This window comes from Aquarana catesbeiana, linkage group LG01 (genome assembly GCF_042186555.1).
Source record: "Aquarana catesbeiana isolate 2022-GZ linkage group LG01, ASM4218655v1, whole genome shotgun sequence".
NCBI lineage: Eukaryota > Metazoa > Chordata > Amphibia > Anura > Ranidae > Aquarana > Aquarana catesbeiana.
The window spans coordinates 102,636,584-102,654,083 of record NC_133324.1 but is presented as its reverse complement, the minus strand read 5'-3'; the positions used below and the strand labels follow the sequence as shown (position 1 = coordinate 102,654,083).

Below are 17,500 nucleotides of genomic sequence, written 5' to 3'. Positions count from 1 at the left end.
AAATCATACTGTATAAATAAATAAAAGTGAAACAATAGTCCATAAAGTGTATTCAAGTTCATAAACTTCAAATCTTTATAGTGCAACTTCAAGATTTCCGATAGGTGCAATATAAAGTGCCAAGTGCTGAAAAGGTAATCCGTGCTCCCCTCTGTGGACTATAGGTTTATGACGTATTACCCTAGCACGAGGTAGCGCTCTTATTTTTGACTTAACTTTACTGTTTAGCTTTTTTTAATGAATTGAAGTGTATTTTTCCTTAAAAAAAATTGTGTTTGAAAGACCGCTGCGCCAATACAGTGTGACGTAAAATATTGCAATAACCGCCATTTTATTCTTTAGGGTCTCTGCTAAAAAATGTAATGTTTGGGTGTCCTAAGTAATTTTCTAGCAGAAAATACTGATTTTAACTTGTAAGCAACAAGTGTCAGAACAGAATTTCCCATAGGAACTTTTTCTGACGGAAAAATAGAGAACCTGCTCTCAATCTTTTGCTGGTGGAAATTCCGCCAGCAAAAGTCCGATGGAGCATACGCACGGTCGGAATTTCTGACCAAAAGATCACATTGGACTTTTGCTGGCGGAATTTCCGATCGTGTGTACGCGGCATTAGTCTTTAAGTGGTTAAACTGAGCTCATTTGCAGACTGAAGTTCTTCTCTTTGATCTAAAAGAACGAAATGTTACAATGTTTCTCTTTATCTCCCAGCCAGCTGAAGAATGTTGATAAACATTTGACAGCTTTTTTTTTTTTTTTTGACAGCTCTGATCAGAGAATGGCTCTGTACGGTTACATAGAATCGTGGAAATGCTGGATTAAGATCGTGAGGGGGGTTGAATCGTGCTTTTTAAATAATTAATCGTGCAGCTCTAACACGTATGGAAACGGGAATTGCACGTGAGTGGTATCACCGAGTACATCGGAGTGAGAGCAATAATTCGTAGCGAACTCTAAACCGATAACATATGTAATGTAAAAGGCTTTTACAAGCACAATTTTGAGTCTTGACATGTTTGGTGTCTATCTACTTGAATCTTCAACCCCATCTTTTTTTATCTCACCAAAAAATGGGTATTCTAGTATGTTTGTGAGTACTAAAATTATTTGTAGTAAACGCAAACACAATATAAACCCATTTTTTCAGTGAGATAAAAAAAATGGGGTTGCATCAAGTAGAATCAAGTTGATAGATACCAAAAATGTCAAGCCTCAAAATTGGGCTTGCCTGTAAAATGCTTAAATGGCGTTCAGAGAACAGCCCATAAACTCCACTGCTGATAAAAGCTAAAAAACGTCCATGTGTGCATTGACACATAGGATAACATAGAGTGGAGTTCATGAGCTGTTAAAAAAAAAACGCCCAAACTCCAAAAAACGGCCGTTTATGAGATCCAGTGTGCATGGAGCCTTACAGGTTATCAGTTTAGAGTTAACCATGAATTATTTTCTAAACATATTCATTTGATTAAAGTTGTGTAAATATCACGTTGGATGAAAAAAAAATTGCAACTAACACCATGATTATTCTACAGGGCCTCTGCTTTCTGAAAATGTATAATTGTTTGGGATTTTAGGTAATTTTCCAGCATAAAATGCTGATCTTAATATGTGTGAAAAATGAAAAAATTACCCTGGATGGGGCAAGTGGTTATAGTAGAACTCAAGGATTTGTTTTTGTTTTTTCATTTTAGAGTTATAACCCCTGTCAGTTTTTTTTTTTTTTGCCATCTGTGTTCCATTGGGAGATTTACCTTCACTTCCTGTCCCATAGCCAAAACAGGAAGTGAGAGAAAACACCTGCAAATTAGGGGAATTTTTTGGGGGACTCCCAGGTCACCAGAACTAGTGTCCCCACTGGTAGATTTCCCCTTTATTACTTTTCTGGGGTCAACACAGATTTGAGATTTTCTTTTACTTTCCCTTTCTATGATAATGTTAAACAGGACAAATGGAGAGGGTGATTCTCCCTAACAGGGCAGAGATGGCAAAAAAAAAAACTAATATGTGTTCTAATCCATCTCTAAGTTTTGTCTTTATTTATACTTTAATGTTTAAATGGCCTAATGCTTTTTCCCTTTATTTTGCAGCTGCAATGGAGGATAGCGAAGAGCCTCAAGACTTCATTAGGGTGTCATCAGGAAAGCTCTCAGCGGATGAAGTGTCTGAGTTGGTGGTTTCTCCTAGCTGTGGCGCGGTGTCCCTCTTTCTAGGTACATGACTTTATAGGTTCTGCTGTTTATAAACATACTCTAAAAGAAAAAATCATGGGCAGCCGTGCCACCCCAAAACCACTGTGTACCAAGCTGTCACTAGACAGCTCCATACACACACATTGGGGGAGATTTCCTAAAGCTGGTGTACACGGAATCTGGTGCAGCTGTGCATAGTAACCAATCAGGTTCCAGGTTTTATTGTCAAAGCTTAAAGTGTTACTAAAGTTTTTAATAATTAAAATAACAAAAGTTATACTCACCTGCTCTGTGCAGTGGTATTGCACAGAGCGGCCCCAATCTTCTTCTCTGGTCCCTGGTGGCGATTCTGGCTCCTCTTTTTGTGCCCCCATAGCAAGCTGTTTGCTATGGGGACACACGGAGCATGCGCGTTCCTGACCTGTGTGTCTATGGAGCCGCGCTTCATGAACGTACACAGCAGCACTTAGGCCCGCCCCCCACTTCCTCTTCACTGCATTTGATTGACAGCAGCAAGAGCCAATGGCTCCTGCTGCTGCTTGAATTCAGTGTGAAGAAGAAGAGAGAGGAGAATAGATGCAGCCGTGCACAGTGCTGATCTCCTCTCTTCTACTTCACACACAGGGAAGAGGGTCCCAGGAAAACTGAAAATGTTTTTTACTTTAAAGCTTTTTTTTTCCTACCTGCAAGGCAAAGGTATAATGTGCTAGTATGCATCGCATACTAGCACATTATGTGAAACATACCTGAAAACGATCGCTGGAGACAGCTTCCATCTTCACCTGTCTTGCTTTTGGGTTATGGACTCCGACTTTGTGACTGGCTGAAGCCGCAATGATGTCACTCACGCGCGGGAGCCGCCGTTCACGGCACAGGGCTCTAAGGGAACGGAAGGGGTGTGGCCGTTCCTTCAGAGCGCATGTGCCGTGCCAGTGATGTCACTGGCTGCATGTACAGTAAATATCTCCTAAATGGCACACGTTTACGAGATATTTACACTACCTATAGGTAAGCCTTATTATAGGCTTACCTATAGGTACAATTCAAAGATGGAAGTTTACTTCCTCCCTTTTTAAAGTGATTGTAAAACCTAAACGTTTTTTTACCTTAACGCATTCCTTGTATTAAGTTAAAAAATGTTTAGGTCTCAGCATCTCCCTCTCAGCCCCTTTTTTACTTACCTGTATACAGAGAGCAAGGTTCCCCTTTGTGGGATTTTAAAGGCCCAGATGGTGATATACCACCAAAAAACAATATAAATGATAAATATAAAAAAAGAAATGTATTGTAGTATATACAGTTCAAGGATAAATAACAAACAAATGGATAATTGATAAGAAAAACGTGGCTGAAACAATTACACATCAATATGATACACTGGTTAGATGCTGTAAGGGGTCAAACAACACCACATGGAGTGCAGACTCCACACCCTTGGCCACATTTTTCTTATCAATTATCCATTGTTCGTTATTTGTCTTTGAACTGTATATACTACAATACATTTCTATTTTTATATTTATCATTTATATTGTTTTTTGGTGATATATCGCCATCTGAGCCTTTAAAATCCCACAAGGGGGAACCTTGCTCTCTGTATATTGTACACAGGGATGTTGACCAACCCTTAGTCCTCTTTTTCTCAACCTTCTTACTGTATTTTTACTTACCTGTGCCCTCAATCGATCCAGCACTGGGCACATCTGCAGGTCTTCTCTCCCCTCACTTCCGAGGTCTCGCTGGCTTTGCCGGGGCACTCGGAGGACCCATTGGCTCCCAGTGCTGTCAGTTAAACCAATGATGAGGCAGCGGGGGGGCGGTGCCAAGTCCTGCTGTCTGTGTCAATGGACAGAGGGGAGGGGCCAGGAGCATCAGCAGGATAGAAGAGGTTTGCGGCCACTTTGTGCAATTCCATTGCACAGAGCAGGTAAGTGTAGACATGTTTGTTATTTTTTTTCTTATTTACCTTTACAATCACTTTAATGGAAGCAAAACTTTTTTGGTTTAGTATTACTTTTTAATTGAACAAGCTGAGGTTAGAAGCTGATTGGTTACTATGCGCAGCTGCACCAGATTCTGTGTGCACCAGTTTTGGTAAATCTCCTCCCACATACCAAACCACTCCCAGTGGCTGGGTACATTGTGATTACTGTGATACCCAATCACAGTGGTCAGAATGTAAAAACAAAACTGTGTTTGACATGGTGGACACATCTCCTTCCTCTTACAACAGAAGAAGGAGAGACATCTATGAATGAGAAATAAATAAATGGTTCTGCGATACAGTTTCACCTGTTCCACTATAATTACTCCTCCTCATGTTCTCTGCCTATGAATCCTTCATTGTCTTCTAGGTACGACGAGGAATCATTTTGAAGGGAAGAAAGTTGTGAGTTTGGAGTATGAGGCTTACGTACCAATGGCAGAGATGGAAATAAAAAAAATATTGTCTGATATCAGACAGAAATGGCCGACTGTAAAGCACATAGCTGTTCATCACAGGCTAGGGTAAGTCCGTGGTTGTTTTGTTAAGAGCCAGGGCTGTTTATGACCCAGGACTTGGCAACCTAAAAACACAGCAGTAGAGAATTGTTTCACTGAACTAATTGTTCTTTCATACTTTGTTTAATGGGCAAGTGTGTTATTTTCAATGAGAGAGGGTTGTCCACACTCCTCCAGTCACCAGCACATTGGTCATACCTAGCTGGCAGGATAAGGCAATGGTGATTTGGTCACTCACACATCTGTATTGTGTCTTCAAGCCCAGTTGAACCTTCTTAATTTATTAGAATAATGCTGTCAGGCTGCATATATGCAGTAATGAACATCCTTAGTATGTCTTTTATTCTTCCCTTTATACCATGTGCTAGCAGCATGCTGGAGAGTCAGACCTCTGCTCTCACACATAATGCAGTTGTCTGGGTCTTCAGTGGGACACCCCCCCCTTCTTTGCTTCCATTAACAGCATTCACACTCCCTGCACAGTGCAGTTAATTGGGGCTGTGTGCAGAGGGTGGGTTGGACCACAGATGACCCTTCTATGTGTGTGAGAGCAGCAGGCAGACTATCCAGGGTGCTGCTAACACAGGGCTTTTAAATCCCAGCTGAAACACATAGTACCTGCAAGTGATTCTAATTGCTCCATTTTTTTTTTTTTAATAACAAACATGGTATACTTACCTGCCCTGTGCAATGGTTTTGCACAGAGCGGCCCTGATCCTCCTCTCTTCAGGTTCACTACTGGCGCTTCTGGCTCTCCCTTCCCATCCAGTGCCCCCATAGCAAGCTGCTTGTTATAGGGGCACTCATGCATGCTCACTCCTGAGCGGGCTCTATGTCCATATGAAAGCAAAAGTTCATAGGGTGCTTCTGCGTGAAGGGGACCTGATGTTACCTGCTGTTCTTGGTCACCATCCAGGCAAAAGATAGGATGGACTCAAGGTCTGAAGAAGAAGCTTCTGAGCATGCTCTGAAATGCGTTACTGCACCCCTCCTGACATCCGACACATGCGTTCCACCCGACCTGTGTACCATATAAGAAAACGACAAGGCACATAGTGAAGTCCATAAAAACAGTTCTCGATTTATTAAAAAAAGGGGGTACTCACATCATCTGACGATGGCCAATAGGCTGAAATGCATCAGGTGATGATGTGAGCACGCTACCACTGCGGTCTTTTTTGATTTACATGCTTGTATTCATCATTCGTTTGTGAGTACCCCTTTTTTTTTAAATAAATCGAGGATTGTTTTTTTGGACTTCACTATGTGCCTCCTTATTTTCTTATATGGTACACATCGCTTCCATTGATTGGTACTGGAGTCTGATGGTGTTCCACTGCTGGCTATTGGGAAACTGCAGAGGATCCTTTCTTTTGTTTCCTATGTCAAAGCCGATGATGATGATGCTGCCTGTAGTAGTTAGTAGTTATTGGATGTGGCTTCTACCCCAATGCTTGATTTATCTGACCTCTGATAAGAAGATATATTTGTCAGCACGGTGGTGTCTGTTTCATTATGCTTTGAAGTTGGTGTGAGGGGTTTCATTCCTACGTCCATCTATACCCACCATCTCCTCATTTATCTCCTACCTTCAGCGCTACATTTAGACTTTGTGTTTTCATTTATATTACAATCTTTATATTTATGTCAGCTGCTTGTTTTTTATTATCTGATTATCATCCTAGCACAGATATTGCCCCCTGTTTTTACACCTTAAAAAAACGTTACTGTCTTTAATTTAGTTGTGATTGTTCATATATGTTATGATTCACATGGCTGACAAGCCTCTTTACGCTCTTATATTTATTACAATGCACTTTGGAAATTTTTGTGATACATTTGTATGTATTCAAGATAACCTGTCTGCAATAATCAGGTGCTTTTGTAATTTTGTACTATTCAATTATGGGGAAAAAAATCACTAAAAATTCTATTGTTGGTAGGTTGGTTCCAGTAATTGAAGCCAGTGTTGCCATTGCAATTTCCTCACCACACAGGAATGACTCCCTGGATGCTGTGAAATATTGTATAAATGCCTTAAAAGCAACTGTGCCTATATGGAAAAAGGTAAATGGAAGTACTTGTTTTATTCATAAAATAACAAAATGAATGTAAAAAGTACCCGGTGTAATAAAAAATACCATTGAATTAAAATCACCTGTTGTAATAAAGCCTAAGGCTCGGTTTCCAATGGTGTGACTTGTCATGCGACTTGGGACTGCAAAGTCGCATGACAAGTCGTTCCCCATGATTTCCAATGAGTACCGTTCATAACTGTGCGACTTCAAGTCGCAGCGCATTTAAAGTAGTCCCTGCACTACTTTTGATGCGACTTGAGGTCCATAGACCTCAAGAAAACAAAGGCATTGTTTCCAGTTGCATCAAAATTGCGGCAAAATTGCACGACTTTCAGGTCGCAATAGTGGAAACCTAGCCTAAGTGCAGCCAAAATAATAATAAAAAAAATAAAAATGGAAAAATCAGCACAAGGGACATAACTTGCAGTCTATAGACAGTGTCCCTTGTGTTGATGCCTCTTCTGTTATTTGAAATCCTCTAGGCTGTCACAGGCTCTTATCAAGAGAGCCCGACTATGCAGCCCTTTCTGCCCCGATCCTCCATTCACAAAAGCTGCACTATAGCTTCTATGATTGGAGCGGGATCTCTACATGGAGGCTGGGCGGATGATTGATAGGTCCCCATTTCTAAAGACTAGTAAAGCTGTAATAAATCAAATTTTTGTTCTTGAGTTTAGAAAAATTTAAACTGTGTTATCTGTGAGTTGTACTGTAGCTTGGTAAGGTAATACAGGGAGAGGATCAATGTATATAGCAATGCCGTATTATAACTCACGCTTATATCGGTCAGTGTCTCAGCCAGTCAGCCGAGTTGTGTGACTCTGTAGAGCGTACATGCAATCTTTAGAAATTATTCTAGAAGTCCCTGTGAATTACAACCAATATGATAAACTGCCCTGGTCCTATACTGAACCATTATAAATAATTTTTATTTATACTATCCACCTCAGCTCTGGAAGGTTTTGCCCCCCTTAATGACCAGGCCATTATTTGCGATACGGCACTGTGTCACTTTAACTGACAATTGTGTGGTCGTGCAGCGCTGTACCCAAATAAAATGGATGTCCTTTCTTCCCACAAATAGAGCTTCTTTTGGTGGTATTTGATCACCTCTGCGTTTTTTTTTTTTGTTTGTTTTTTTTTGCGCTATAAACAAAATAGACGAACAATTTTGAAAAAAAAAATATATATATATATATTTTTTACTTTCTGCTATAAAACATATCCAATAAAAAACATTTAAAAAACACATTTCTTCATCAGTTTAGGCCAATATTTATTCTTCTACATGTTTTTGGTAAAAAAAAAAATTCCCAATAAGCGTATATTGATCGGTTTGCACAAAAGTTATAGTGTCTACAAACTATGGCATATATTTATGGACTTTTTATTTTTATTTTTTTTTTATTACTAGCTATGGCGGCGATCGGCTTTTTTTTTTTTTTTTTTTGGAACTGCGACATTGTGGCAAACAAATCGGACACCTAACTGACATACTTGATGCTTTTTGGAAATCGGTGACACTAATACAGTGATCAGCGCTAAAAAATATGCATTGTAACTCTACTAACGACAGTGGCAGGGAAGGGGTTAACCTCAGGGGCGGTCAAGGGGTTAAATGTGTTCCCTGGGAGTGCTTTCTTACTGTGTGGGGGATGGTTTAACTGTAGGAAGACAGAGATCCATGTTCGCGCTTAGCAGAAACAGAAAGTTGTCTGTCTTCCTTACTAGCAGAACGGCGATCTGCCTTTTTTTACATAGGCAGACCATTGTTCTGCCTCTCTTGGAACGGTTTCCGGTGGACATCGGGTCCGCCGGACCTGCTAATTGGCTCCCGCTGTGTCCATTTACAGCAGGAGCTGGGCTCCGGCGGCGCACCCCAGAGCCAAGGAAAAAAAAAATCAATTACAGTTATGTAATTTTGCACTTAAGAGCTGCCCCGCCACAGTATGTACGCGGGCAGTCATTAAGCGGTTAACTGATAATTGCTCGGTCATGCAACACTGTACAACAGACTAAATGTATATATTTCTTTCACACGAATCATCTTTGCGATATAAACAAAAAAAGACTGGAACATTTGAAAAAAAAAACAATTATATTTTTTACTTTCTGCTATAGATCATATCCAATAAAAAAAAAAAAAAAAAATCTAATTTCTTCATAAATTTTGGCTAAAATATATTCTGCTACATGTCTTAAAAAAAATCCCAATAAGTGTATATTAATTGGTTTACATGAAAGCTATAGCGTCTACAAACTATAGTGTGTATATATATATATACTAAAATTGTTGTATTTATTTTTATAGTACTAATGGTAGTGTAACTTATAATGGGACTGTGATAGGGCTACTGACACTGACAGTGACACTAATACAGTGATCAATGATAATATGCACTTTCACTGTACTGACACTGGCTGGGAAGGGGTTAACATCTAGGGCGATCAAGGAGTTAAATGTGTGCCTAACAATGTTTAGTGTGTGTACTGCGTGCTGTTTTTACTAAGCAATGTGCTGGTTTTTACTCCCCTGCTCTGCAGGGAGAGAAAAAAATTCACATTGCTGCTATCTGTAGAAAGCTCTGTGTTGTTTACCTACACAGGGCTCTCTTCTGTCATTCGTTCAGCTGATTGTTGCGTTTTGGCCATAAATCATTGGCTGGGACTTGCTGATTGGCTTGTGCTGTAGCGAATGGCGACACAGTCGGGGCGGCCGGCGCATGGAAGTGCCCCTACCTGGAAGTGCTAAATCATGATCCAGCGCGCGCCACCGCTCTGCTGTAGTAAATCTGCAATAGACAGCCCGCAAGCATATAAATCATATCTTTAATGATAGTATTGTATTTTATTCTGTTCTCTTATTATTGTTTTTTTGTCTAGGAAATGTATGAAGAGGATGGCTATACTTGGAAAGAAAATAAAGAATGTTTTTGGAAAAAAGAAGATGGCATAAAATAAAAATACAATCTATACAGGGTTCTCTTTGTAGCAATGTTATTGTAAACCTGACATAGACTTGAACACTGGCAAAACAGAAAGTGGAACTGACAATTGCTTTTAGTGACAGCTCACCAATTTAGTTATACGTCTTACAGATGTAAGCCCACATCTGACCCTTGTAGCAGTTTATCAGCGGCTTCTTAAAGCGTAACTCCACTTTTGTAGAGGAAAAACCATTCCCCCTCTGGGTGATCTATGTACAGTACATTGCAAAAGAATTTTAACAAACTTTGGTGCAAATTCCTACCTTTTTGTTATTCTGAAGAAATAGCTGTTTGCCTGTGTCCATGCGCTCAGCGAATCTGTATGGGTGTGATTTTTATAATTATCAATCAGCTGCTGCAGGGTTTTAATGAGGAAAGCTGTAGGGCCTGCATCCCTTTAGACGTGCTTTTCTATTGGAAGTATCTCACCAAAAACAACATTTTTGTTGCAGGGGATGCTCAAAATCTGATTAGTATTTAAGTGCAGTTGTCTGGGAAAATCAGTAAATGACATATCTGGGGGGCGTTCTGTGTACATTCTGTGTACAGAACTCCTCCAGGTTGCCATATTGCATTTTACAGAAAATTACAGAGCTGCAGATTAAAAAGGAAAGGTACTGTCACGGTATGTCCCTCACTCCGCTTGAGTGCTTCCGTCGGTATACCACTTCCTCCCAGTCTGAATACAGATATCAGATATTCCAACCGCTCTGAGCACAAAACAAGGCGACACTTGCTTAGATGCTAACATGGACTATTTTATTTAGAATCAAAATTACAAGACTTTATATGCCGTTGGAACCTCCTCTAACAATACAACTGTAACCTAATTTACATGAGCTAGTTTACTAAATCATTTACCCAGACTAGGTGACTATTCAATACACATTGCCATAAACATCAACACAGGGTTAATTAGAACAAACAGCAATGTGTGGAATACCCTTAGAACCTGTGGTAAGCCAGACTAGACTGTTTGTCTCCTAGCCAGTCCTGGAGGCTAATGTGACCAGCTCACTCAATTAACAGGTTGAGTTCAGAATCAAACAACATACAATATATACATGTACACACCATTGAGTCTGATTAGTACAGATCAGACTGGATTTCTAATTTACCTTGCAGAGTATTGTTCCCTTAAAATCCAGGGCCCATAATCTGTTGGCAAGAGGCTCACATTCAGTCCCCTCCAATAGCCTCTGTCCCGGGTGAGTCTGTCACAGGTACATTTTTTATAAAATTCACTGACTTGTGTCACAATTGTATACACTATGTTCATTTTTTTTTTTTTTTTTTATTTGCCAATTTATTTTCCCACATAAGTGTGGTTAGCCAGCCATACATGGACTGAAATTCAGCCAGTTTAGCAGAGATTGACCACATTTTGATCCATGTATGGGGTAGCTGGTTGTAGACATGTCTATCGATTTGACTTTTGTGTACAACCAACCTGTCGGGTTGTTCCCAAAACAATCGGTGCCACTGGCTGTAGCCGACAACCCTAATCATTCTATTCTGCTGGCAGGGAAGGCTCCCCGCCAATAGAATACAGTAGCACAGCGGGAGTGATTTCCCCATCCACATCGAATATGAGATGGTCCCAACTAGATTCCCTTACTAAAGATTGCCATACACACCTCCACACGCCTTTCTCTCATCAGGCATCTGATTCCCACATCCAAGCTAACAGCGTAGATGGAGGAATCTCCACTGCCAGCTATTTTATTCGGGCAGCTGCAGCTTCTTGAATACAAGTGGCACTGCCAGACAGTGACTGCATAAGAAGTGGTCACTGTTTGGCCTATAATTTTAAATCCTGCCTAAACTGGCCATACATTATACAGTTTTCTTGTTCAATTTCCTTTTAGATTTACCTTTAACTATGTAGTGCAAGGGCCTACCTGATTTTTTGCGATGCGGCACTGTGTCGCTTTAACTGACAACTGTTCGGTCGTGCGACGCTGTACCCAAACACAATTGACGTCCTTTTTCCCCCACAAATATAGCTTTCTTTTGGTGGTATTTGATCACCTCTGCGGTTTTTATTTTTTGCACTATAAACAAAAAAAGACCGCCAATTTTGAAAAAAACACAATATTTTGTACTTTTTGCTATAATAAATATCCCATTTTTTTTTTTTTTTTAAAAGCTATTTTTTTACCTCAGTTTAGGCCGATATGTATTCTTCTACATATTTTTGGTAAAAAAAAAATGCGATAAGCCTATATTGATTGGCTTGCACAAAAGTTATAGCGTCTACGAAATAGGGGATAGATTTATAGCATTTTTATTATTGTTTTTTTTTACTAGTAATGGCGGCAATCTGCGATTTTTATTGTGACTACGACATTATGGCGGACACATCGGACAATTTTGACACTTTTTTGGGACCATTGGCATCTATTCAGCGATCAGTGCTATAAAAATGCATTGCACTGGCAGTGAAGGGGTTAACACTAGGGGCCGGTGAAGGGGTTAACTGTGTTCCCTGGGAGGTGATTTTAACTGAAGGGGGAGGGGACTGATTAGAGGAAGTGACGGATCGTGGTTCCTAGCTAATAGGAATACACGATCTGTCACTGCTCACAGAACAGGGATTTGTGTGTTTACACACACACTTCCGTGTTCTGTCCCTCGTGCTCACGATTGCTCGTGGTCGGCGGTCATCGTGACCCTGGAGCCAGGGTTTTATCCCTAATGCTTCTTCATTAACCACTTCAGCCCCGGACCATTTGGCTGGCAAAAGACCAGAGCACTTTTTGTGATTCAGCACTGCGTCACTTTAACTGACAATTACGCGATCGTGCGACGTGGCTCCCAAACAAAATTGGCGTTCTTTTTTCCCCACAAATAGAGCTTTCTTTTGGTGGTATTTGATCACCACTGCGGTTTTTATTCTTTGCACTATAAACAAAAAAAGAGCGACAGTTTTGAAAAAAGCGCATTATTTTTTACTTTATGCTATAATAAATATCCCCAAAAATATATAAAAAAACAATTTTTTCCCTCAGTTTAAGCTGATATGTATTCTTCTACATATTTTTTGTAAAAAAAAATCTCAGTAAGCGTTTATTGATTGGTTTGCACAAAAGTTATAGCGTCTACAAAATGGGGGATAGTTTTATGGCATTTTTATTAATTTTTTTTTTTTACTAGTAATGGCGGGGATCAGCGATTTTTATCAGGTCTGCGACATTATGGCAGACAGATTGGACACTTTTGGCGCTATTTTGGGACTATTCACATTTATACAGAGATCAGTGCGATTAAAAATGCATTGATTACTGTGTAAATGTGACTGGCAGTGAAGGGGTTAATCAGGAGTGGGCACTGTAGGGGTTAAGTGTGTCCTAGGGAGTGATTCTAACTGTGGGGGGGAGGGGATATGTGTGACACGACACCACTCCCGATCACAGGGAGCAGTGATCAGTGTCACTAAGCAGAACAGGGAGATGCTTGTTTACATTAGCATTTCCCCGTTCTTCCTCTCCGTGAGACGATCGTGGGTATGCCCGCGGACATCGGGCATATGAAAATACAAAAATGAATGATTTTTTTTTCAATGAATACATAATTTGAATAAATTCAGATTAATTATATCTACCCAGTGTTCTAAGCTAAAAACAAAAAAACATTTGTGAGCACTCTTAGAAATCATTAGGTTCTGCTTCTATAGCTGTGTCCAAAGGTTTTGAGAATGACACAAATTTTAATTTTCACAAAGTCTGCTGCTTCTGTGTTTTTTAGATCTTTTTGTCAGATGTTACTATGGTATTCTGAAGCATAATTACAAGCATTTCATAATTGTCAAAAGCTCTTTTTGACAATTACATGAAATGTATGCAAAGAGTCAATATTTGCAGTGTTGACCCTTCTTTTTAAAGAACTCTGCAATTCTCCCTAGCATGCTGTCAGTCAACTTCTGGACCACATCCTGACTGATGGCAGCCCATTCTTGCATAATCAACGCTTGGAGTTTGTCAGAATTTGTGGTGTTAGTTTTGTTCATTCGCCTCTTAAAGGATTGACCACAAGTTCTCAATGGGATTAAGATCTATGGAGTTTCCTGGCCATGGACCTAAAATGACGATGTTTTGTTCCCCAAGCCACTTAGTTATCACTTTTACCTTTATGGCAAGGTGCTCCATTATGCTGGAAAAGGCATTGTACCCCACCAAACTGTTCTTGGATGGTTGGAAGAAGTTATTCTCAGATGATGGTTTTTGTACCATCCTTTGCTGAGAAGAAACCCCACACATGAATGGTCTCAGGATGCTTTACTGTTGGCATGACACAGGACTGATGGTAGCGCTCACCTTTTCTTCTCTGGACAAGGTTTTTTTCTGGATGCCCCAATCAATCGGAAAGGGGATTCATCAGAGAAAATTACTTTACCCCGTCCTCAGCAGTCCAATCCCTGTACCTTTTCAGAATATCAGTCTGTCCCTGAGGTTTTTCCTGGAGAGAAGTGGCTTCTTTTCTGCTCTTCTTGACACCAGGCCATCCTCCAAAAGTCTTCTCCTCACTGTGAGTGCAGATGTACTCATATCTGCCCGCGTAAATAGATGACTCCCGAGCTGTCTAATTAAGCTAAACTAAGAGACACTACTGCAGACACCTGTGGATATGATCCAAACAGACAAAAGTGATAAATGAAAAAATGGTGGTGTATGAGCTGTGTGAAAGGAAGTGATATGTAGTATACCCAAATAAAATCCCTTTAGGGCATAAGTCCTAATAGAGAACAGAATTAACACAATTTGGAATAGAATACAAATGAAATAAGTAGAGTGAACATCAATCCTGTAAAATGTGATAAATCCTGATTAAAAATGTGTAAAAAGTAAACATGTGATGAACAATAGTGATGAATCCTTTTTGAAGCAATATAAGTCTATGAATAAAGACATGTGACTGAATAAAACAACTTGATCAGCTGGTGAAAAAGTTATGATGTGTGGTGACAGTTAAAGGGGTTGTAAAGGTAAAAGTGTTTTCACCTTAATGCATTCTATGCATTAAGGTGAAAAAACATCTGACAATACCGGCCCCCCCAGCCCCCCCCGTTTTACTTACCTGACCCCTCAAAAGTCCAGCGCTTGCCCCCGACATCCTCTTCGTTGATCAGCCTGGCCGCTGATTGGCTAGCCATTGGCTCGTGCTGCTGTCAATCACATCCAATGACGCGGCGCGCCACGGGGCGGAGTGACACAGTGAGCGGCTGTGGCCGCTGGCTATATCACGGGAGTGCGCCCGCAAGAACTCACCACCATGCGAGAGAGCTCGCATGAAGGTGAATAGTTCTTGCGGGGAGGAGCTGAGACAGCCGCCGGGGGACCCCAGAAGACCAGGTTCGGGGCCACTCTGTGCAAAACGAGCTGCACAGTGGAGGTAAGTATAACATGTTTGTTATTTTAAAAAAAAAAAAATGTATCTTTAGTGATCCTTTAATATCTCCACCAAAAGTCAATGTGGACTGTAATTGATAAGTCCCTCCACCAATATAGCAGGAGTGCTGCAAAAACGGCAAAACTTCAGTGATAACACCTGTGGTTGTGCAATCAGCTCACCTTACTGCCGTAAGGTATACAGCATTATTCGGTCGCAGATGTTACATGGAATGGCAGATGCAAGACATAACAATCCCCTCAAGGCTGTGTTTGATTGCTTGAATGGTCTCGCCAGGTTTAAAGCATATGAAGAAACACAAACATAAGGTTCATAACATAATTCCGCAAGGTAAATGGAAGGGAATGGGACAGAAGCAGATCCACAAGTGATACACTCACTTTTTAAAATAAGAGCGTAGGCATCAAACCACAAACGCTGAGTTCGTAAGCCCCTGTATATGGTCCTGGGTCTGCTCTTGCTCCAAATCGCTTCCAATAAGGCTCAATAGGTGGTGTTTTTAAAATATAAATAGAGAAGTGCCCATAGCGTAATCCCGTTTTTTAAAACAAATTTATTGAAATGGCATGGATAATGCAGCAAACCACAAGCGTCAAGCTTGTATCTTACAGTCAGATTGTGACAGAACCCAGTGCTCCAATCCCGACGCGTATCCTCACACCACGTGACTTCATCAGGGGGTGGCCATTTCATGCGCCCAACTTTGTGGGAACAGTTTGGGGATGGCCCCTTCCTGTTCCAACATGACTGTGCACCAGTGCACAAATAAGGTCCATAAAGACATGATGATGAGTGAGTTTGGGGTGGAGGAACTTGACTGCCCCACACAAAGTCCTGTCCTCAACCTGATAGAACACCTTTGGGATGAATTAGAGCGGAGACTGCACGCAAGGCCTTCTCATCCAACATCAGTGCCTGACCTCACAAATGTGCTTCTGGAAGAATGGTCAAGCATTCCCATAGACACACTCTTGAACTTTGTGTACAGCCTTCCCAGAAGAGTTGGAGCTGTTATAGCATTAAAGGGTGGGCGAACTCAATATTGAATCCTACGGACTAAGACTGGGATGCCATTAAAGTTCATATATGTGTAAAGGCAGCTTCCCAATACTTTTGACAATTTAGTGTATGTTGCGATGTGTTACAGTAATGTGTGCGGCAATGCAGAACACTGTTGTAAATGGGCTGCTTAGTGAGTTTTTTTGGTCAAATTGTAGTTCCTTTTTAAATTATAATATAAATACAAATACCAGAGAGTGCAGATCTGGTGCAGCTGTGTCAGCCAATCAGCTTCTAAAGGCTCATACACACGGTAGGAAAATCAGAAGGGAAAAGTCGTAAGACGAGTTGTCTGTGGATTTTCGGATGGTTAGTACAGTGCATTCGACAGCCGATTTGACTTTATCGTCAGACAAAAGCTGGATGTGCAGGCTATAAAATTTTTGTCTGATGTGAACTCAACATCTGATTTTCAGATGGTCAGTACAGAAATCGTCACACAAAAGTTGAAAGTACAAACACGCATGCTCGGAATAAAGGAACGACCGGGAAGAGTTTAATCTTGTAAACTACCGTTCATAATCCAGAATTAACATTCGTGACGTGGCAGCTGATGTCAAATGTCAAAATTCTCATCTTCTTCAATGGGATAAAAATGAAGCTGCTTTGCATGTAGTTATGCCACATGTATTTTAAAAGGCATTTGTTTTGTACGTTCTGAAAATCGCAAATCAACGCTCACCAAAATTCTACTAACACGAAATTAGCATAAAGGGTGGTGCTTGAGAAATTAACTTCCTCTTTATACTCTCATAGTACGTCACTACATTCGTGTTTGTCAAGCGACAATTTGCAGATCGTTAGTATGCTAGACAAAATCCCGCACACGTGCTTTTGACAAAAATCAGACGCTCGTCGTCCAACAATCAGATCGTGTGTACGAGGCTTTACTTCAGCTTGTTCAGTTAAGCTTTGACAAAAAAACCTGGAAGCTGCTTGGTTTCTATGTAGAGCTGCACCAGAATTTGCACTTTCCAGTTTTAGTAAATCAACCCGATTAATCCATAACAATTGGCTAAATATAACTATTTGGCTAAAATATATACCGTATTTATCGGCGTATAACATGCACCCCAAGTTTAGGAGAGAATTTTAAGGAAAAAAACTTTTAGGAGGGAAGTTTAAGGAAAAGAAACTTACATTAAAATGCCCAACAATGCAGCCTCATCAGTGTTCATCTGCAGCCTTGTTAGTGTCATTGCAGCCTTGACCCAGTGTCCATTGCAGCCTTGTCAGTGCAGCTTTGCCCCAGTGCAGTCTTGTTAGTGCAGCTTTG

General features: G+C 40.5%; 1 protein-coding gene across 1 annotated transcript; it reads left to right on the top strand.

The window, feature by feature from the left end:
* Positions 1–763: 763 nt before the first annotated feature.
* On the top strand, positions 764–14,604 carry LOC141133145 (molybdopterin synthase catalytic subunit-like). The gene is made up of 5 exons (XM_073622321.1): positions 764–897; positions 2,088–2,210; positions 4,544–4,697; positions 6,635–6,758; positions 9,653–14,604. The coding sequence occupies exons 1-5, from the start codon at positions 879–881 to the stop codon at positions 9,728–9,730; spliced, it is 498 nt and encodes a 165-aa protein (XP_073478422.1). The 5' UTR covers positions 764–878; the 3' UTR covers positions 9,731–14,604.
* Positions 14,605–17,500: the final 2,896 nt, after the last annotated feature.

Coding starts and splice junctions, on each gene's coding strand:
- LOC141133145 (XM_073622321.1), top strand. Junction 2,211..4,543: donor CGCGGTGTCCCTCTTTCTAG/GTACATGACTTT, acceptor ATTGTCTTCTAG/GTACGACGAGGAATCATTTT. Junction 4,698..6,634: donor GCTGTTCATCACAGGCTAGG/GTAAGTCCGTGG, acceptor TATTGTTGGTAG/GTTGGTTCCAGTAATTGAAG.